This window comes from Stomoxys calcitrans, chromosome 1 (genome assembly GCF_963082655.1).
Source record: "Stomoxys calcitrans chromosome 1, idStoCalc2.1, whole genome shotgun sequence".
NCBI classification, from domain to species: domain Eukaryota; kingdom Metazoa; phylum Arthropoda; class Insecta; order Diptera; family Muscidae; genus Stomoxys; species Stomoxys calcitrans.
In genome coordinates, this window is record NC_081552.1 from 138472844 (window position 1) to 138496094 (window position 23251).

General features: G+C 41.4%; 1 protein-coding gene and 2 long non-coding RNA genes across 5 annotated transcripts in view; 2 read left to right on the top strand and 1 right to left on the bottom strand.

Annotated features, from left to right (window-relative positions):
* LOC106094712 (failed axon connections) overlaps positions 1-19971 on the top strand; it is a 28740-nt gene extending 8769 nt beyond the window's left edge. For all 3 annotated transcript variants that reach the window (XM_059363503.1, XM_059363498.1, XM_059363502.1), the window contains 2 exons: positions 10210-10306; positions 19212-19971. In XM_059363503.1, coding sequence (XP_059219486.1) covers positions 10210-10306; positions 19212-19265 — 151 coding nt within the window. In that variant the 3' untranslated portion in view covers positions 19266-19971. The remainder of the gene's footprint in view (positions 1-10209; positions 10307-19211) is intronic.
* LOC106094713 (uncharacterized) lies at positions 3594-4738 on the top strand. Its single transcript, XR_001222614.2, has 2 exons — positions 3594-4236; positions 4311-4738. It is a non-coding gene; the product is annotated as an uncharacterized LOC106094713 (long non-coding RNA).
* Positions 12283-21784, bottom strand: LOC131995220 (uncharacterized). Its single transcript, XR_009397285.1, has 3 exons — positions 21649-21784; positions 21356-21571; positions 12283-12449 (listed from the first exon to the last, which is right to left on the bottom strand). It is a non-coding gene; the product is annotated as an uncharacterized LOC131995220 (long non-coding RNA).
* Between the last annotated feature and the right edge of the window lie 1467 nt (positions 21785-23251).

The window sequence follows — 23251 nt, forward strand, 5'->3', positions numbered from 1 at the left end:
ATGGTGTATAACGAAGACCAATCCCCTACCTCCATTCCTTGAGCGATCCTTACGTAGCACATTGTAGCCGTGACAACTGTGCAAGCTGCAGGTGTTAGTCAGCTTTGTCTCCTGGATCGCTGCGACCGATATGCTCTTCCGACTCATAAAATCTACAATCTCATCAATCTTGCCACTGATACACTTCCCGGCACTGGGCTGGCAATAATAGGGCTAGGGTGCTGTCGTTGCATAAATTGCCGTACGGGAGAGGTCAGGGGGGTTACATAGTCCGACGACGAGGACGCCGAAGACGACGACGGCGACGCTTGTGACCCACTGCTGGTTATGTTCGCACAGCACCTAGCGACATAGCCAGTATGACTATACTTCCGTAGCGAAGTTAGGCCAGAGCAAGAACGGAAATGTACCCACTCCAAGCGCCGGTTACACCTCACCGACACCGACCGATGATGAAGGCGGTTCTGGCAAACCGAACAGAACCAGGGTCCGGGGTTCTTTTCAATCCCGGCACGGACCAGAAGCGTACGGAGAAGGCACTCCGGGATGTGCATCTCCCCTGGCGAAAAAAGACGAACACGTACACTGAGGCGGCAGCCCTTGCCGATGAGGAGTCCATCGGGTCAATCCGGTGCGTACAACCGGCTGCCATGGGATTGAAATATATTGATTAACTCTAATGTGCATATTATGGCTTTGTCGGAAACGTGTTTCTGTGCCCAATTATTCCTTTTGCAGAAATGACATGTGTTCGTCCGGAGGTGAAGAGTGGGTCTTCTAATTTCACGAAATCTTAAATTCAGAAGTCTTCCAGACTGATAAGTATGAATATGTGAATCCATATTTGCTGATATATTTTGTGGCAATCCCACTATTCTTGTGGGTGTTGTGTATTTGCCACATGGGAAATGGGATATGATTCAGACGCAACTTGGTTGTTGTTGTCGAGTGGGTCTGGCTGGGCAGTTAAATAGGTGACGTGCATCGTGCGGTCCCTGGTTGCAATCGACACATACATCTTGCAAGTCGGCATCAACCCTTGCACTCTAGGAGTTGAGGCGGCTGCATCTGCCGGAACGTAATTGAGCCAGAACTACTCTGGTTTGCCGGGGGAGGTCAATTTCTTCAGGTGCAATGGGAAGCGGTCGTTCTCCAACGACTACATTCACCCGGTAGCCATTTACCGCATCTGCTACCGTGTCTGCATGAATGTTGTTTCGACCTGCTTGATATGCCGCTTGATCTAGAGTTTCTCTCGGTGGATATCTATCCACAAGATGAAGATTTGGAATGTCTCAGCGATAACAGCCCAAAAGATATTGCTTAGACAGCATGTTGTTATGTCTTTGTATTGGTAGGAACTTTGTCTCCTGATGGAGGTGGTCCACATGAGAACTGAGGAGACAGCCCGTCGCAGTTCGGGGGGCGGCATTCTGACAGATCTGAATATTATTCCACTGCGTGTCACAATGTTGTCGAGACCACACCGGCGCTGCAGAACTTACCACAGAACGGCCAATTGCTTTGTACGTGGTCAACAAGGTTTCTTTGTCTGCACCCCAAGTGCTGCCAGCAAGTGACTTGAGGACCTTGTTTCTACTATTGACTTTATCGCAGATTGCTGTGGCATGTGGGGAGAATGTGTAAGAGCTGTCAAGTGTGACGCCAAGTATTTTGGAACACTTGATGGTTGGAATCGTTTCTCCATCGACCATCACAGTCAGCTCAGTATTCACCTCGCCCGTATTTGTAGTGAACAATGTGGCTGAAGATTTGGTGTCGGATATCTTCACATTTCTTGCAGCGAAATATGAGGCAAGTTCGTTGAGGTCGACGGTCAACCTATCGCAGGTGTCATCAATGGGTGCCGTCTGGAGGGGGTGGAATGGAGGATAGGTAGAGGTTAATCAGTGCCGGGGATATCACACCACCTTGGGGAACTCCCTGTTTTACTCTACGGTGCTTCGACTCCTTATCCCTAAATTCCACAAATGACTAGCGACCACACAGATAATTCGCGACCCAGCGTTTCAGGCCTGGCTGGATGGACTTGTTGGCGATGTCCTCAAATAGTTTGGCATGGCTGACTGTGTAGAATGCCTTCGGTAGGTCCAGTGTAACGAGAACCGTCCATCGCATGGCCTGGGCTGATTGAAGCCAAGGCAAATGTGTGCGGTGATGGCATGCAAAGCTGTTGTTGTGCTATGCAGTCTTCAAAATCCATGTTGATGCTCGGCGAATGGAAATTCTCCTACGAGGCTCGGGAGGAGTAATGCCTCAAGCGTCTTTGCTACTGGTGAGAGAAGGGAGATCGGTTTATACGACTCCCCCAAACTCAGGTCGTTTCCAGGCTTCAGTAGCGGGATCACTGCCCATTTTCCAGACATCGGGAACTATAAGAGTATTTAAAGACAAGTTGAGGACCGTAGTAAGGTACCCAAATATAGGTAAAACCAGATTCTTCAGCATCAATGTAGAGATTCCATCGTGGCCCAACGCCTTGGATGATTTGGCGCCACGGATGACATTCGTAACTTCCCCCATGGTAAATTGTGATGGCTGTCCATCTGCTCAGAGACCACGGGTACGGCGAATGGCTCTCCTTGCCCTGTCACTCTCGGGATGCACGATGCACAAGTAACGGTTGAACAACCTGCCACATCTCTTTGGATAAATTACGCTTATGTCGCCAAAAGTGACTGAGGTTCTGTCATCCCACCTACTGGGGTTCGAAAGTGACCTAACAGTAGACCACAGCTTGCCTAAAGCGGTGCCTAAGTTACATTTCTCCAAGTGTTTCAGCCACAAATTCCGCTTATGTTCGTTGACTACCTTGTTTATTTCCAGATTCAGCTCGCTGATTCTGGGGTTAATGGCGACCCTACAAAGAATCCCTTTACGCTCGTCTGCGAGTACCACTGCCTACGCCGGGAAATTGGGCCGCACCTGGGGTATTCGACTGGCTTGGTATAAAGCGAGCGGCTGCTGCGTTAATGATGTCTCGGTATTTCCTTTCGGCAACTAGCACATCCGAGCCAGAGCAAGATAGGAAATGTACCCACTCCATGTATCGGTTACACCTCACCGACACCGACCGATGATGGGGTCCGAACAGAACCAGTGTCCGGGGTTATTTTCAATCCCTGCACGGACCATAAGGGTGCGGAGAAGGCACTGGGATGTGCCTCTCCCATGATGAAAAAAGACGAGCACGTACACTGAGTGGCAGCCCTTACCGATGGAGGATTCCATCGAGGTCAACCCGGTACGTACAACCGGCTGCCATGGGTTTATGACCAGCTAATGCAATATGGACAGGTAGTTATTGTAGGTGATTTTAATACGAATGTTTTTAGTGTTAGCAGCTCTTCAATTGTCAGATCTTCGTGTGGTTTGGAGCTTTCTTTTTTACGTAACTCAGTCTACTGTTCGGGAATCTTTTCACAATTCTACATCGTTGATTGTTTTTTTCTCTTGTCGCTGATCCAGGTAAGGTTACATTTTAAAGTAAATCCTGAAAGAGACCCATGGATGAGCAGACATGAGGTAGTAAATGTTGTGATAAATATTTGCAATAGAATCTACATTATTTGAAATGTATTAATGTAAATGAGTAGGCTGTGGAATGAGTAGGCTATGAAAAATGAGTAGGCTATGAAATATTTGTTTCAAATGTTTTATGTACGCATAGAAATTTTTTTTAGTCCGTAAAAAACCATTTTTCAATTCAGTTTGAATTTTCTTTTATCCTATAATAAAACGTTTTAATACAAATTGTTCATCCCGTGAAGTTCTTCTATAAAAGGTTATGGGCGAAAAAGAGCAACACGGAATCCCCCAGTTTAATGGCAAAGGGTACGATGATTGGTTAAGTTTTGCGTTAAAATCCATTTGGACTCGGTGAATGTTCTAACTGGCACGGAAATGACGCAGTGAACATGGAAGAAAGTGACGTGTTGGCGCAACTGTTTTTGGCGCTGCCTGAAAAATTTGATCCGCTAGTTACTGCGTCGCAAAATGAAGAGGGACCCAAATTAACATTTTACATCTAAAGAAAGGCTAATTAGTGAAGAATCAACATTTTATGACAGAAATGAAGACGTTCAACATCAATCAACAGCTTTTTTAGCAAAAAGTTTCCGAAGAAAAAATGTTTCAATGGAAAATGCTTCAAATGCGAGTTTTTTGGCCACCAAGTTAAAAATTGTTGACAGAAGGATGTCAGATCTGCAGAAAGTAAGTCGGTGTCATTCATGGCATACAATAACTCAACAGTTCAAAGAGCGTATGAAAACCAAATCAAATTTAAGTTGGATTCCAGGGCAAGTGACCAAAAAGTCCCTTTAGTGGCACTAGGACGGGGTTACCCGGTTACTCCAAAGAATGCACTCAGCTGTATGTGCTCCTATCACACCAGTTGCGTGGGATGGATCGAAATATTTCGTGACGTTATTGATGACTAGTCATTTTGCTCTAATCTTTTGCATTAAACAAAAATCGGATGTTTTCAAGAAATTTAAAGAATAAGAGACCTTAGTTACGTCTATGCTCCCTAACGAATAAATTTCTACTTTAACAATCGATCAAGGAGGAGAATATTTGTCAAAAGATCAGATTTTGTGGTACAAAGATAAAGAAATTCAAGTAGAAACAACAGTTGTGTTCACCTCAACAAAATTATGTATCGGAAAGATTTAATAGAACAATATCGAAAAATATCAGAGCAATGTTATTTGAATCTGAAGTACCAAATATTTGTGGAATGAAGCGGCATATGCAGCAGTGTATACTATAAATTGTATTTCGTCAAGCGCAGTAAAAGACGCAACAAAACCATCGGAATTATGGTATATTTATCAAAGATAAAAGTTTTTGAATGGCATAATTCTGGATATTCAAAAAAAAAAAGTTAGGCCAAAGAAGTAAAAAATCTGTGTTGATTGGATATGCGCCAAAGGGGTACCGATTATGGGATCGATAAAAATCATTCTAGCCAGAGATGTGAAGTTTGACGAAAAAGTTGTCGAAATTCAAGTGAGCGTTTAAAATCAAAAATGACAACCTGCGATATACATCAAAATACAAGGCCATGCTTGTTGCCACTGGTTTTCAACAGAAATATAGAATCGACTACTATGATATTGGGTTGCCCAAAAAGTAATTGCGGATTTTTCATATAGTCGGCGTTGACAAATTTTTTCACAGCTTGTGACTCTGTAATTGCATTCTTTCTTCTGTCAGTTATCAGCTGTTACTTTTAGCTTGCTTTAGAAAAAAAGTGTAAAAAAAGTATATTTGATTAAAGTTCATTCTAAGTTTTATTAAAAATGCATTTACTTTCTTTTAAAAAATCCGCAATTACTTTTTGGGCAACCCAATACATTCGCTCCAGTAGTAAAATTAATAACAATAAGGTGCTGGCTGTTGGTATCAAGAAACAATTTCAATTTCATCAACTCGATGTTAAGACAGCATTTTTGCATGGAGGCCTAAGCGAAGAAATTTTTATGGCAATTCCGCAAGGTATGAAAGAACGAAAAGGTTTCGCATGTAAACTTGTGAAGTCTTTGTACAGACTGAAACATTCGCCGAAATATGGGAATGAAAAATTAATGATTTCATTGTATCTCTTGGATTTACCAGATCAAGACATGATTACTGTTTGTATACGAAAATTGAATTGAACAACACAATATTTTTAATTCTTTTTGTGGATGATCTGTTAAATGACAGATTACGGTCCGTTGACGAATTTTCTTGGAATGAATTTCAATTGCAGTAATGGGAACTTGTACATTTCTCAGAAGGATAACATTTATAAGCTTTTGTCAAAATTTGGAATGAACGAATGTTACAATGTAAAAACACCTATGGAGAAAGTACTACAATTAAATGTGAATGGTCTGATTCCTGTACTAATAAATCATATCGCGAACTTGTTGGAAGTCTGATGTACCTAATGTTATGCTCAAGACCAGATATCTGCTTTATTGTCGGTTATCTGAGCCGTTTTCAAAATAATCCAACAGATATACACTGGCAGCGTCTAAAAAGAGTATTAAGATACTTAAAAGAAACTTCGGAATACAAATTGTGTTTCAAGAACGCCAATAATGGACCCCTAGTTGGTTATGCTGATGTCGATTGGACATCTGATCAAAATGATCAGAAATCTATAAGCGGTTAAAATATATGTTTCGTCTGTTTTCTGATGTAGCAAAAAGCAGCAGGCCGTTGCAATATCATCATCCGAGGCAGAATATATTGCATTGAGTCTGGCAACATCAGAAGCATCTTGGAAAAATTAAAAATTTTACAGTCAAGATATCAAGACAACAGAGGTTGCATTGGCATGTCAAAGATATAGAAAGCAACCGAGCCAAACACATTGATATTTTTACCAAATCCTTAGATGTTGGACTTTTTTCAAAACTATGTAGTAAACTGGGACTTCTCGATTGAGAGGGGGTGTCGTGATAAATATTTGCAATCGAATCTACATTATTTAAAATGTATTAATTTAAATGAGTAGGCCATGGAAATGAGTAGACTATGAAACATTTGTTTCAAATATTTTATGTCTGCATAGAATTTTTTTAGTCTGTAAAAAACCATTGTTCAATTCAGTTTGAATTTTCTTTTATTATTTAATAAAAACTTTTTAATACAAATTGTTCATCCTGTGAAGTTCTTTTATAAAATTAAATGCTAGACGGCTTTGTGATCGGGCTTATCGTGATGTTGCTGTAGCGACATTTGCATGTGGAGGTGGCGATCCTCGTCAAACTCTCATAGGTGAGCAAGCTCGTTCCGGTCTAAACGACCGATCGCCGCGGGAACACGCATTTAAATAACCGGCCATTTGTTATTTAAAGGCGTCAATAACTCGACTTGTCGTGTCGAGCATCATAGCACTCAGTACTTAAGCAAGAGTTGGTGCCACCCGGCCTCTCACTGAGACTTTCCACTCGTGAAATCCTTCTGTGCTTAATAGACAAACATTGTAGAATCCGTAACAAGTTGAGGGGGCTTGTTAGGAAGTTTGGAAGGCAACACTACTATATCTGTTTAATGACGCTGATCAAAAAAGTGTGGAAAATTCTGAACAGAAAATATGTTGATAAAGGCAATGAATGCAAGGATTATATAGACGTATATGAGATAAATAATTATTTTGTTATAGATGGTAATAATGGAAATATTGATATTCTGAATTTACATGGGTAAGATGGACGATTTTCTTCAGTTTCAGCAATGATTTGAATGATTTATATGTTGATTTGCCTAAGGTAACCTCAAATGCAGTTGGGATTGATGGGTCTGGCTGGGCACTTAAAAAGGTGACGTGTATTGTGCGGTCCCTGGCTACAATCGGGACATACGTCTTGCACGTCGGCATCAATCCGGATCGTAATTGAGCCAGAACTACTCTGGTTTGCCGGGGGAGGTCACTTTCTTTAGGTGCAATGGGAGGCGGTCGTTCTCCAAGGACTACATTCACCCCGTAGCCATTTACGGCATCTGCTACCGTATCTGCATGAATGTTATCTAGACCTGCTTGATATGCCGCTTGATCTAGAGGTTCTCTCTTGTACCGCTAAACCTCACATTCTAGATAATGTAGATCTACCTGAAGGCTTCTAGGCGGTGGATAAGATGATGATTTGGATGGTCCCTGTGATAACAGCCCAAAAGGTATTGCTTAGACAGCATATAGTTATATCGTCGCACTGTGGCAATCGCAAGAGCTGTCAAATGTGACGCCAGGTATTTTGGGACACTTGATGGTCGGAATCATTTCTCCATCGACCATCACAGTCAGCTCAGTATTCACCTCACGCGTATTTGTAGTGAACAATGTGGCTGAAGATTTGGTGACAGATATCAAGTTCGTTGAGGTAAACATTCAACCTATCGCAGATGTCAACAATGGGTGGGGGCCTGATGCCATGCTCATACAATCGTCCGCATATGATACGATCTCTATGCCGTCTGAAGGGGTGGAATGGAGGATAGGTAGAGGTTAAACAGTGCCGGAGATATCACCCCACCTTGGGGAACTCCCTGTTTTACTCTACGGTGCTTCGATTTATTCATCCCTAAATTCCACAAATGGCTGGCGACCACACAGATAATTCGGGACCCAGCGTTTCAAGCCTGGCTGGAGGGACGTGTTGGCGATGTCCTCAAATAGTTTGGCATGGCTGATTGTGTCGAGTTCGTAACTTCCCACGGTAAATTGTGATGGCTGTTCATCGTCTCGGAGACCACGAATGGCTCTCCTCCTTGTCCTGTCCTGTCCTGTCAGTCACTGTTACTTCGCACCAAAAGTGCTTGAGGTCCTGTCATCCTGTCTACCGGGGTTCGAGTGACTTTACAGTAGACCACAGCTTGCCTAAACCGGTGCCTAAGTTACATTGTTCCAAGCGTTTCATCCACAAATTCCGCCTATGTTCGTTGACTACCCTGTTTATTTCCAGATTCAGATCGCTTATTCTGGGGTTAGTGGGGTCCATACAACGAATCCCATCACGCTCCTACTATATTGCAAGTACTATATTGCACGGAATGGTGTATCACGAAGACCAATCCCCCACCTCCATTTCTTGAGCCATCCTTACGTAGCACATTGTATCCGTAACAACTCTGCAAGCTGCAGGTGTTGGTCAGCTTTGTCTCCTGGATCGCTGCAACCAATATGTTCTTCCGACTCATAAAATCCACAATCTTATCGATCTTGCCACGGAGACCGTTCCAGTTTAGTTGCAAAAATTATACATTTCCCGGCACTGGCCTGGTAATATTGGGGCTGGGATATTGCTGTATATGCCGTACGAGAGACGTCGGGGGCGTCACATAGTCCGACGACGAGGACGCAGAAGAGTACGCTTGTGACCCACTGATGGCTATGTTTGCACAACACCTTGCGACATCTCCAGTATGACTATACTCCCGTATTGAAGTAAGGCCAAAGCAGGATCGGAAATATACCCGCTCCATGCACCGGTTACACCTCAACGACACCCACCAATGCTGGAGGCGGTTCTGGCAAACCGAACAGAACCAGGGTCCGTGGTTATTTTCAATCCCGGCACGGACCAGAAGCGTGCGGAGAAGGCACTCCGGGATGTGCCTCTCCCATGCCGAGAAAAGACGAACACGTACACATATCAATCGATTTTCAGACAAAAATTAAAATATCGATAGTGCCTTCGATAGTAGAGAAATCATTGGCTCTTATTATGTATTTCGAATTTGAATATTCGACTACGACAGCCGAAAATTCGCGGTTTTATTTTGTCGGTATTATGAACAAAATGGTGGTGATTGCTTTCTTGACAGATGAGCTACTTGCAAGCATCATATATTACAAAAACCAAAATAACTCGATTTTGCACATAATGCCAATGATATATAACCTTTAATTTCCAGCAGTCGAAGTCAAAAATTCGACTACAACATACATAATAAGGGTGATTAGAAAAAAAGATACAGACCAGAAGCATGCGCAGAAGGCAATCCGGGATGTGCCTCTCCCATGACGAATAAAGGACGAACAAGTACACTGAGGCGGCAGTCCTTGCCGATGAGGTTTCCATCGGGTCAATCCGTCTGCCATGGGATATTCGTTTTTATTGTCTGTTTACATTGCATCCATTGACTTTTGTTTAAATAAAAATATGCATATTACGTACTAGATTTTGGGATGTGCTCTTTTTCTTTCATAAACATCATGCTTTGTTGTTTTATGGTGATTTAAGCTTTCAAACACACAAAACACGTGTAATTAGAAACAAAGGAAAAATTTAGGAAAAATAATATCTTGTTAATTTCACTTTTTTCTTATAAATGCCGCATAGCAAGAGCAATATATGGTTGCCAAAATTCAACTTTCAGCAACTAAAATGCAAATTTGTTAACTCACAACGCAATTTAAATAAGCCTGCCATCCATAACCGACCCATAAAAACATTTTTTCAAGAACAATAAAACTAAATCTTTTAACTACTTAACACACCTCTTTGGAAAACAGGTTCATGTCCGATCTAAGATACATCCACATATTTTTTCTTATTTGAAATTTGCTTCTCAAATGTTGTCTAAGACAGAAAAATACGAAACATTCAAATATGAAGAAAAATTCAGTCCTAAATAGACAAATAGATTTATGTCTTAAAATTTAGTAATTATTTTTTTTTTAATTTTTAGGCCAGAAAATAAAGAAGGAAAAGAGGGCGATTTGGAAAAATCAAAAGAGCAGGAGAACGAAATTGAAACAAATGAAAAAGAATTAGAAAAAGAAAAGGTAAGTACAAAACAAACAAAAACAACAAAAAACAATTATTATATTATAATGATAATATGACTAGCCCAACTAAATTGTACATCACAGACAGATGAATGCTGTTGAATACCAACGATTAACTAATTTGTTTGTCTTTTTTTATACTCTTAATTAAATACTTCAAGTCGAAATAGCCAATCATTTACGTCATTTCTTGGGCTACGAATGTTTTATTCGATTTTTTGTCTCGATTTATTTTCTTTGTAGAGTTTGGCTGGCTTGGAAAATGTAGTAATTCAAAGTTTATATTCAGTTCAACGATATGTAAAAAAAGACATGTAACATGTATTTTTTTAATTTATTAATTATGTCGGCCACAAATGGCCGATTAACAATTACATTATTCACCAATTATAACACCTCTTCCATTGTTGTTGAGTAGAGCGGACGTTTTGTTATTTCGCTCCGCAAGAATATTCTAAAAAGGTAGTAATTTAAGAAAAGATGTCAAGACATCAAATGATAGCTACTATAGTGTTATCTATTAGGCGATTGATGATCTGCGTCTGTTTCCAGTGAAGCGACATATCTAGAGCCCGGGAGTAGGCTTAGAATGGACTACAAAAACCTAACAGCTGCGGTGGTTGTATGAGGCCGTTGCCTACTACTGAGACTTCGAATGTGTGAAGCCTATATTTTATCATCGCATGCCCATAATTTATTGTTATTGCAGCCAAATTTCCATGTGGAGGTGGCGATTCTAGCCAAGCTCCTGTAGGTGAGCAAGCTCGTTCCGGTCCAAAGGACCGATCGCCCTGGAAGCAGGGTGGCCATTGTCATATCGATATCGAGACTTTCCGCTCGATAATGCTGATTGTCCGCGACTGCTGTTGCAGCTACTCCGTGCAGAGCATACCACTGTCCGCAACCTGTGGACGCGCCCGTTAGCTCGCAGCTAAGCTTCCGTTACAGCAATGAACACCACACAGATAGGGCCTCAATGTTCCAGCCTGTGTGGTACTCACAACTATCCCTGCCCGAGTTTCCGATCTTGCTCTCGCCTTTCGTCACTACAGGATTATAGTCACACTGAATACGTTCCAAGGTGCTGTGCGAACATAGACAGCAGTGGGTCACAAGCGTCGACGCCTTCTGCGTCCTCGTCGTCGGACTATGTGACCCCCGACGTCTCCCGTGCGACAATATACGATCAGCAGCATCCCAGCCCCATTATTGCAAGGTCAGTGCCGGGAAGTGTATCATTTTTGCAGTTGAATTGCAACGTATTTTCTCTCTAGGCGCTCATAGAAAATATCCTTGGTCTGCTCGTCCTCGTCTTCCGTCCGGACATGGGTACAAACAAGGGTGATGTAGAGGAATTTGACTTCTATGCGGATTGTGGCTAGCATCTCATCCACCGCAGTAAAAATGGAGACAAGGTGTTTCGGTCTCCGACTAACCACAAATCCACAGCCAATTCATGCCTCGTGTAATGACAGCTATAGTATAGTTCGTCACCGTCATTTGGTGTTGTTGTGACGCCATTCCCCATCCATCGCACTTCCTGTAAGGCGTTAATTTCTGCATTGTACTTCTCCAATACATCCGCCAGAGCGTATATTGCACCTTCTCTATAAAGAGATCCGGACATTTCAGGTGCAGATTCGCAAATCATGATCCTTTTTTCGTTTGCGTGGGCAGTCAATGTTAGGGGTTCCTTTTGACTACTCTTTTGTTTCTCATAGTAGTTCTCAGTTTTCCGGGGGCGGGTTACTGGCCCAGCATGGGTTTTGTGGGATCGCACTCGTATTATAATAAAATTTATTCCTATTCCAATAGGAATATAATAAAAATTATTCCTATTGTAAATGATAATAATCTACAAAAAAATAATGAAAAAAATCTAATTGTACAAATTGATAAATATTTCACGATTTAAAAAGACATAATCTTATCATTGACACCACAAATCAATATTTTTTTTAAACTATTTAAACATAATCATAATATACATATATCTCTCTTTAAAATTAATAAATTTAAAGGAAATCAATGTAAAAATAAAAGTAAATACTCTCGAATTTTTCCTCCTCTAAAAGAATAAACTCCAGAAAAAACCTTTCCATGTTGTCTATAAGCATATAAATACAAAGTATAAGCAGCTCTGAAAAAAGATAAAAGAGATAATATTAATATGGTTAATCATGATCATCTAACAATTCTATTAATTAAAGAAATTTCTCCTAGTAAATTTAATGTAGGAGGAGCAGCTATATTTGCTGAACTTAATAAAAATCATCATAATCTTATTGAAGGTATAAAATTTAATAAACCCTTATTGATTAATAAACTTCGACTTCCTATTCGTTCATATGTAATATTAGCTAAACAAAATAATCCAGAAGAACATAACCCATGAGCAATTATTAAAGTATAAGAACCACAAATTCCTATATATGTTAAAGTTATTAATCCTGCTAAAACAATTCCTATATGAGCAACTGATGAATAAGCAATCAAAGCCTTTAAATCAGTCTGCCGCGAGCCGCTTGCTCCAAGATCCGACGCTCGCCTCCAGCTGCCCCTAACCTGAGACCGACGCTGATTTTGGCCATTGGTAATTTAAAAGCGTCAATAACTCGCATTGTCATCTCGAGTATCATTGGCACTCAGTATTTAAGTGAGAGTCAGTGTCACCTAACCCCTTACTGAGACCCTCCTCTCGATTGCCTATTCAAGTACATAAAATGGCGCTTATATAAAGACAAAGACTACATTGTAGAAATACAATGGACAGTTTTGTTTTCCGAATTATAAAAGAAATAGTAGCAGTCGCGTTAAGTCTAGCTACTGATGTATAAAAAGAGTAAATTTATGTATCATATGTTCTGGGGAAGTAAGCCCAAAAGAAAAACACTAGAATATAATGTTATAATTAGATCAATGCAGAAGGAGACGTTAATCCACTAATATGCATAATTATGCCATAAATAGGATACGAATTACGTCTAGAGAGAAAGTGGTTCTGGCTGGACAGTTAAACAAGTGACGTGTGGTCCCAGGACAAACACCCTGCCCGTTGGCATGAAATCTTGCTCTGTAAGAGTTGAAGGGCTGCATCTGCCAGATTGTAATTGATCCAGAACTACTCTGGTTTGCCGTGGAAGGTCAATTTCTTCAGGTGGAATGTGAGGCGGTCGATCTCCAAATACCTCTTTACTCGGTACTTATTCACCGCATTACAGACCGTGTCTGCGTGAATAAATAGTTGCACAAAAAGTGTCTTTCGTAGAAAAAGTTGAAATTTTTTTTTTAAATGGTACAAAAAGTGGCAAATTTTTTTTTGAAAAAAAAAAAAACTAGAAGTAGGTTAGATTGAAAAGGAGGTGCGAATATTAATCCGTCCCACTATGGACATACACCTATAGTTGTTGTTGCCAATAAAAGACAAGTTTAACTTAACTATTTAAATTTATCTTTATTAGATACAAATTTGTGCGACAATTAATTCGATTAACTTTTATCAAAGTCTACAGCTGAAGACTGAGCAACTCACGAGCAACGAGCAATTGCTATTGTTGTTGTCTAGCAACTGAAGGGTTGCCATCTCGTTTACTTTCAGAAGTCGGCAAGTTCGGGGTTGCCACATCCAACTCTCTCCAGTGATCAAGTCAGGAAGTGCTTAGAATGGCATTCTTTTGCGAGATGGACATGGTCGTGTGCTTAAAAGTAGTTGTAATAGTTCATTATCGACCGCTGATGAATCTCAAACAGAAGACGATGCCATGTTTTGAGACGATGATGGAATAGTCAGATATCGACGTTGCATCTTGTGTTGGCTGTGATTCTTGATGTTCTTTTACCGGTTGTTCAAGTTTATTGATGATGAAAGCCTGTTTAAGACGGTCGATGGCTGGGTTGACATTTTTGCCCCTTATCATGATCGTCGAGCTGAAAATCTTTGAACTATTTCGAATGGTCCAGCATAAGGTGGTTCAGGAGTTGTATTTACATGAATACAATCCTTAAGGTTCTTAAATAAGAACATTTTACTCTTGTTGTGATGCGAGGCTGGAACTGGTCGCAAGAAATTGAAATAATCACGAAGTCTCTTTAAAAATTCTGATGATTTTACAGGAATGTTTGATTGGCTGAAAAACTCGTGGGGAAATCATATATGTCCGCCATATAGAAGGTCACCTGGCGAAGCTTGTAGATCTTCTTTAAAAGTTATTCTTAAACCAAACATTACCCTAGGACTACAAAAACGTGAAATCCAATTTGACCAAAATACTGTTGCCACGGTTTGTGCTTTCAAAGGCACTGCTTCTGGCCAACGAAAATCAATCTATCATCATGTGGCAATATCTGTAACCTTGAACCAAAGGCTTCACAACAATGTCTAGATGGTCGTGATCAAATCGATGATCGGGAACATATATTTTGTTAAGTGTAAGTCAGTTATGGCTGGTAATCTTGGACCAATTCAAAATTCGCTTCTTCATTCCTGTACCTTTCACGAATCTGTTGAAGACTAGCACGTCCACTGGGATGTGAAAGATTGTAAGTGGAGCTGAAAGTTTGTTGACGTAAAGACTCAGGAACGTATATACGAACATTTCCACTCGAGATGTCACAATAAACTGAAGTTGAATCAAAATGTATAGTCTGCAGCTTTAGAGAATTGGAGCTTTAGAGAATTGGCGCCATTTAAAATATTTACCAACTCTTTGTTGTTGTTGTTGTAGCAGTGTATAGTACACCGAGGCGGCAGCCCTTGCCGATGAAGGATTCCATCGGGTCAATCCGGTACGTACAACCGGCTGCCATGGGATTGCCCAACTCTTTGTCAGTCTTTTGTGCTGATTGAAGTTCCATTAGATAAACTGAAGAAAGCATCGATATCGCATTGAGACGAAAAAATAGTTCCTTTAAGAGCTACTTAACTTTCGGGAAAAGAAACCAAGAGGCAGCCACACTCCATTATGGTTGTTGTTGTTGTTGTAGCAGTTTATTGTGTACTATCTTTCGTCTGCTTGATTCTGTTGAGTGTCAAGACCCAGGAACTCCGCGACTAAGATGGGGTGCGTCCACAGGGATCTGGGTCTGAGTCGAGTGGGTCTGGCCGGGCAGTTAAACAGGTGACGTGTATCGTGCGGTCCCTGGTTACAGTCGGGACATACATCTTGCACGTCGGCATCAATCCTAGCTCTGTGGGAATTGAGGCGGCTGCATTTGCCGGAACGTAATTGAGCCAGAATCACTCTGGTTTGCCGGGGGAGGTCGATTTCTTCGGGTGCAATGGGTGGCGGTCGTGCTCCAAGGACTACATTCACCCGGTAGCCAGTTAACGCGTCTGCTACCGTGTCTGCATGAATGTTGTTCAGACCCGCTTGATATGCCGCTTGATCTAGAGGTTCTCTCTTGTAGCGCTGGACCTCACGCTCTAGATCATGTAGATCTACCTTAAGGCTTCTGGGCGGTGGGTATCTATCCACAAGATGATGATTTGGATGATTTCTGCGATAACAGCCCAAAAGGTATTGCTTAGACAGCATGTAGTTATGTCTTCGCACTGGTAGGATCTTTGTCTCCTGGTGGAGGTGGTCCACATGAGAACTAAGGAGGCAGCCCGTCGCAGTTCGGAGGGCGGCATTCTGACAGATCTGAATATTATTCCACTGCGTGTCACAAAGCTGACGTGACCACACTGGCGCTGCATAACTTACCACAGACCGGCCAATTGCTTTGTACGTGGTCAACAAGGTTTCTTTGCTCCATTATGGTTCTGTTCCAGAGCGGCACCGATTGCAATATCCGATGCGGTTTCTCCGTCGATCGGTTTCGGTTTCGAGCCATCGCCTTATTTACCAATCGATGTCCTCAAATAGTTTGGCATGGCTGACCGTGTCGAATGCCCAGTGCCATGAGGACCGTCCTATCGCATGGCCTGGGTTGATTGAAGCCATGGCAAATTTGTGCGGTGATGGCATGCAAAACAGTTGTTGCTCTATGCAGTCTTCGAAATCCACGTTGATCCTCGGCGAATGGAAATTCTCCCACGAGGCTCGGGAGGAGTAATGCCTTAAGCGTCTTTGCTACTGGTGAGGGAAGGGAGATCGGTCTGTAAGACTCCCCCAAACTCGGGTCCTTTCCTGGCTTCAGTAGCCCATTTTCCAGTTATCGGGAATAATAAGAGTGTTCAAAGACAAGTTGAGGACAGTAGTAAGGTACTCAGGTAATTCCAGATTCTTTAACATCAATGTAGAGATTCCGTCGGGGCCCAACGCCTTGGATGATTGGGCACCACGGATGACGGATGGGGTCCATACAACGAATCTCATCACGCTTGTCTGCGAGTACCACTGCCTGCATCGGGAAATTGTGCCGCACTTGGGGTATTCGACCGACTGGTATAAAGCGAGCGGCTGCTGCATTAATGATGTCCCGGAATTTCCTCTCGGCAACTAGCACATTTGAGGGGGTGTCAGTTCACTCAAGCGGCGATTGGTGTACTCTCTGAAACCAGCCCAATAGGATTTCTTTTGATTGATAAACGTCCGGCGTTCTGAGGTTTTGATGTCGGATGGTCGGTCGATGGTCTGAATTATGGGGAGGTGGTCTGATCCAAAAAAAATTACGGCTTTCCAGGTAACGTCACTCAGGAGATGCAATGGATATGTCTGGCGAGGTGCTACACCTCCTCGTAAACCTAGCGGGGGCATCCTTATTCACCGTGCAAACGTGGAGCCTTCTAAGCTATGCCCCGCTGGTCGTTACCTAGGGGAGAATGGCATAAAAATGTGATGCGCATTAAAGTCCCCTAGAACCAGACGATTATGACCAGATGGTGGCCCACTTATGTCGGGCTTGTAAGCCTGGCCGTTAATTGCGACAGAGCGACCAACCGGCGGTATGTACATGTTGAATAGCTCTATTTCGGTAGTACCGGACCTAACTGCTATCCCCATGCACTCCATGTAGGGGTCACTAGCTCCAGGCGCAGGCAAGATGGGCCTATATTGCACCGAATGGTGTATCACGAAGGCCAATCCCCCACCTCCATTCCTTAAGCGATCCTTACGTGGCACATTGTATCCGTGACAACTGTGCAAGCTGCAGGTGGTGGTCAGCTTTATCTCCAGGATCGCTACAAGCAATTATTTGTCCGACTCATAAAATCTACTACCTCGTCGATCTTGCCACGAAGACCATTGCAATTCAATTGCAAAAAGATACACTTCCCGGCAATGGCCAGGCAATATTGGGGCTGGGGTGATGCTGTTGCGTATATGGCCTAACGGGACCATATTCGACTACGATGATGGAGGTGGTTCTGGCAAACCGAAAAGAAGAAAGATCTGGGGTTCTTTTCAATCCCGACTAGGAGCAGAAGCGTGCGGGGAAGGAACGAATACGTTCACTGATGCGACAGACCTTGTTGATGAAGGGTTCCATCGGGTAAATGTGGTACATAAAGGGTGATTTTTTTGAGGTTAGGATTTTCATGCATTAGTATTTGACAGATCACGTGGGATTTCAGACATGGTGTCAAAGAGAAAGATGTTCAGTATGCTTTGACATTTCATCATGAATAGACTTACTAACGAGCAACGCTTGCAAATCATTGAATTTTATTACCAAAATCAGTGTTCGGTTCGAAATGTGTTCATTCACCGTAACGTTGCGTCCAACAGCATCTTTGAAAAAATACGGTCCAATGATTCCACCAGCGTACAAACCACACCAAACAGTGCATTTTTCGGGATGCATGGGCAGTTCTTGAACGGCTTCTGGTTGCTCTTCACTCCAAATGCGGCAATTTTGCTTATTTACGTAGCCATTCAACCAGAAATGAGCCTCATCGCTGAACAAAATTTGTCAAAATTTGAACACATTTCGAACCGAACACTGATTTTGGTAATAAAATTCAATGATTTGCAAGCGTTGCTCGTTAGTAAGTCTATTCATGATGAAATGTCAAAGCATACTGAGCATCTTTCTCTTTGACACCATGTCTGAAATCCCACGTGATCTGTCAAATACTAATGCATGAAAATCCTAACCTCAAAAAAATCACCCTTTATAACTGGCTGCCATTGCTTTTTTCCATCCGGTAAATGCGGTACATATAACTGGCTGCCAGAGCTTTTTTTCCATCGGGTAAATGCGGTACATATAACTGGCTGCCAGAGCTTTTTTTCCATCGGGTAAATGCGGTACATATAACTGGCTGCCATGGCTTTTTCTCTAACACTCTTTTGTGCATTTTTTACACTTTGATTTGAGATACAGTCTTGTACAGTACCCTAATTTGTACCATATATGATCACAATTAAACACTCCGGAACGGGATAACTGTGAGCACCATACACATTGTGTGGTGTTATCATCATCACGAGAAGCTGAACTGGGAGCCACTGTTACGTATAGTAGAATGATCCGTATACGGAGTAGCTGCAACGGAAGTCGCATTCAGCCGCATCAAGTAGAGAGTCTCCGAAATCGAGCGTCACCGGCTCTTACTTAAATACTTTGTGCCTGTGATACTCAATATGACAAGGCGAGTTATTGGCGCCATTAAATAACCAACCCGCTGCGATTGGTCCTTTGGACCGGAAAAAGCTTGCTCACCTATAGAGCTCGACGAGGATCGCCAACTTCACATATAAATGTGGCAACAACAACATTAACAGCGGGAGAAATTACAACAAATTAAGAATGTAGATTCAGCACAATGTTACAATAACAATTGCAAGACGATCAAATAGAAAATTAATAAAAATAAATAAAACCCAAGCTTACTTGAAAGTGTGTTTAAGTCATAGATAAGTGAATTGTTGCCCAACCTCAATCTGGGTTATTTTAAAATTGTTTTTATTTATTAAATTTCTAATTATATATTCAATTTATTCTCTCTTTACAGACAAATGAAAAGGAAATATCTGAAGAAAATAAGGATAAGGAGGAAGCTAAGTAAAAAATTCCATAATTTTTCCATATATGTAAAGGAAGAGGATATTGCATTAACTATTGCATTATAAATAATTATAAAATATGCAGTTTGGACACATATAAATAAAACTTTAGTATAAAATTATATATTATATACCTAAGGAAAGTGACTAGTTAAAAGCTAATTAACTTCTGACGATTGAAGATGATTCTTGAATTTCCATTTTTATATATTATCGAAGATAAGTCGAACAAGTTATTAAAAAAAGTATGTATTTTTTATAGTTTTAACATAAAGAAATTGTGTGCAAATATTAATGTAATCCGATTTGTGTAACCTAAGTTATTTTTACCAAAATGTTGATATTTCTCGATATTAAATGTTTTTTATTACTTTCTCATTTTTGTACTCTGCATTATTTTTGTCCATTTAGTTTCTAAATACAAGGAAGCATCGCATCAAAATCTATTGTAATACCTATCAGCTTGTATATTTTACTTTGCCAAAAAGTACATACAACCATCATTTTAAAATGCTCAAACATATATTCATATAAAAAAAACGCTCGAGTGGGTATTGTTTATACCCATGTCCGGTATTTTACTGCTGCAAAATGAACATAGTTATAAGATAACTTAAACTTAAAGGAATCACCGATCAATATTTTCATCATCACATTAGATACGGACATGTAGAATAATAAACCTTTGTTTATGTATTAAAATAAGAAGGCTATGTTTTTTATTATGGGAGTTTGTTAATGTGAATGTGAGGCGCGGTTAGAGTTGTTAATCTCCAATTTATTGAATTATTTCTGTGAACACTAAAACGCAGAACTAGTTGGCCTAGATCAGGTTATGCTAGTTCGACAATTTTCGTTCATTGTGAGACTACAGTATCGACACACCAAAGCCTCTGGTGTACTGGTAAACCCATTTGGCCGCAAGCCCAGCTATTAGGACTATTATTTTGGGAACTAACCCAGCATTGACATTTGGACGAATGGCAAATCGTTTAGATCGGGGGACTGTACATTGTTTGGTCCAATTTTAGAAATAACCATAGTTTGGGAAAATAACCGTCATGTAAAAAATTTTAATTTGAATCCGTTAAGGAAAAGGGCAAACTTCATCAAGTGCTCTCTGGAAAAACAAAAAGTTATCTGCTTAATCGCTGAAGGCTCTTCTTTTTTCCTTTTATTTTTTAATAATAAAGTATCTGAACTTTCGTCTTACGGACAATTTAGAAATGTAAAATCAGATAGAATCATTCCGCGAAATACATACTTGGGTAGCGGAAGCCTCCCCCAAGAAACCCATGGCATGACCAAGAGTATCGGGGTGCTGCTGAAGCCAAGAATGCAGGATACAGAGCAACCCTGCAATCAGTAGCAACGCGCCAGATGAAGGAGAGGTATCGCGAGAAAAGGAGCGAGGAGAAACGCCTATTCCGCGGAATGAATATGAACGTGAATGTGAGCGAATTGAGATGTACAGGAGGCAGAATTAAGTCCGGAAATTCTACCAAAAAATCAAACATCATGCAGAGACAAAGAAGGAAATCTGGTAACTGATACAGGTAGTGTGCTAAGGATATGGAAAGAACATTTTATGAAGATGCTAGTGTCCAACGATGGCGGCGAAGAGGATACCGTAGAATCAATCCCTGATGATGGTATATAATGTTTACCTCCTAGTCAGAATGTGGTCTAAGTAGCTGCGACCCGACTGGAGAACAACAAGGCAGCAGGAGCCGACGAGTTGCCCGCTGAACTAATTAAGACAGGAGGCGACACGCGGATAAGGCGTATGCATCATCTTGTCTGCGCGATCTGGCTGGAAGAACGCATACCCGTTAATTGAAACCTCAGCATACTATGTTCCGTACACAAGAAAGGAGACAACATGGAATTTGTCAACTACAGGGTAATAAGTCTCCTCCCCATCGCATACAAGATACTCTCGAGCGTACTGTGTGAAAGATTAAAACCTAAAGTCAATGAGATAATTGGGTCCTATAAAAGCGGCTTTAGACCTGGTAGATCCACCCTAGACCAGATATTCTTACTGCGCCAAATTCTGGGAAAGACCCGTGAAGGACAAATCGGCACTTACCATCTTTTTGTTGACTATAAAGCTGCTTTCGACAGCCCTATACGTTCAAAAGTATTTCAAGCTATGTATAAGTTTGGTATCCCTGTAAAATTAATAAGGCTGAAGGATGACATTTGCTGATACATATTCCTCAGTAAGGATAGGAAAAAATCTTTCCGGACCATTCAATACCAAACGAGGTTTCAGACAAGGATATCGTGTGATCTCTTTAATATCCTATGGGAGAAGATTATACGAGATGCAGATGTGAATAGATATGGCACACTATTCACGAGAGAAAACATGCTACTTACCTTTGCTGACGACATCGACTTCATAGAACGGTCACCGGAAACCTTTGAAAGAATCGTAAGAGTCAGTGGAAATGGGTCTGGCAGTAAATGAAGATAAAACGAAGTTGATGGTATGTATCAACTTCCAAAATCCTGTATGTATAACCAATCAGATAAAGAAAATGGAGAAAGTTGGGAACCACAACTTTGAGATAGTCAGCAACTTTTTCTACCTTGGCAACGCCGTAACCGAAACGAATGACACCAGTTTTGAAATAAAGCGAAGAATAATACTGGCAAGCAGATGCTACTTTGGATTATGTAGACAATTTAGAAACAAAGCCACCATTCGACATACGAAAATCGCACTATACATGACACTGATACTACCCGTGTTGTTGTTATATGGTTCCGAGGCGTGAGTATTTGTGCAAGCAGACGAGGTAGTGCTTGGAGTGTTTGAGAGAAAGATTATTCGTTAAATATATGGACCAGTTTGCGTTAAAGAAAAATACAGGCATCGTTACACGCATCAAAATACAACGGCTGTGTTAGCTAGGTCAAGTCTAGAGATGGGTTTCTACCGGGTATATACCCAACGCTTGGGTATTTATTGCGTAAATACCCAATAAATACCTTTTTTGGGTATTTATAATTTTGCAGATATCTTGGGTATAAAAACATTTTCCAAACAATTTTTGATGATTTCGTATTCTTCGTATATAAACATGATCTTCTGATCTCATAAAATCGGATTTTAGTTATATATAGCCGCTATATAGACCGATCTCCAGACTTAAAGTCTTGAGGCATTGCCAATTTTTCATCCAATTTCGATGAAATTTGGCACAGTGAATTTTGGTAGACCCCTCTCCATTTCTGTGATGTGCTGTTCAGATCGGACTATATTTGGATATAGCTGCCCTATAGAGTGAGCGTCCAATCTCCCGACAAAGGGTATTGAGGCTATAAAATATCTGTGCATCATAGGTACTCAGTATTTGTGCAAAAGCTGGTGCCGCCCGACCTCTCACTGAGACACTCCGCTCGATACCGCTGATTGTCCGCGACTGCCGTTGTAGCTATTCCGTATGGAGCATCCCACTATCCGCAACCTGTGGACGCGCCGGGTAGCTCGGAGCTAAGCTACTCGTGACAGCAATAAACCCCACACAGATCGGACCTCAATGTTCCAGCCAGTGTGGTGCTCACAGCTATCACGTGGCGGGAAGCGTCCTCGTCGTCGGACTATGTGACCCCCCGACCTCTCCCGTGCAGAAATATACGCAACAGCAGCACCCCAGCCCCAATATTGCAAGGCCAGTGCCGGGAAGTGTATCTTTTTGCAATTGAATAGCAATGGGCTGAGAGGCAAGAAGATAGTAGATTTTATGTGTCGGAAGAAAGCTGACCAACACCTGCAGCTTGCACAGTTGTCACGGATACAATGTGCTACGTTAGGATCGCTTAAGGAATGGAGGTGGAGGATTGGCCTTCGTGATACACCATTCTGGGCAGTATAAACCCATCTCGTCAACACAAATTTTATTATTAAATCAACTATTAGTAACAATCTTATTATTACAACAATAGTCACATACTATAATTATAAGATTTAAAATCT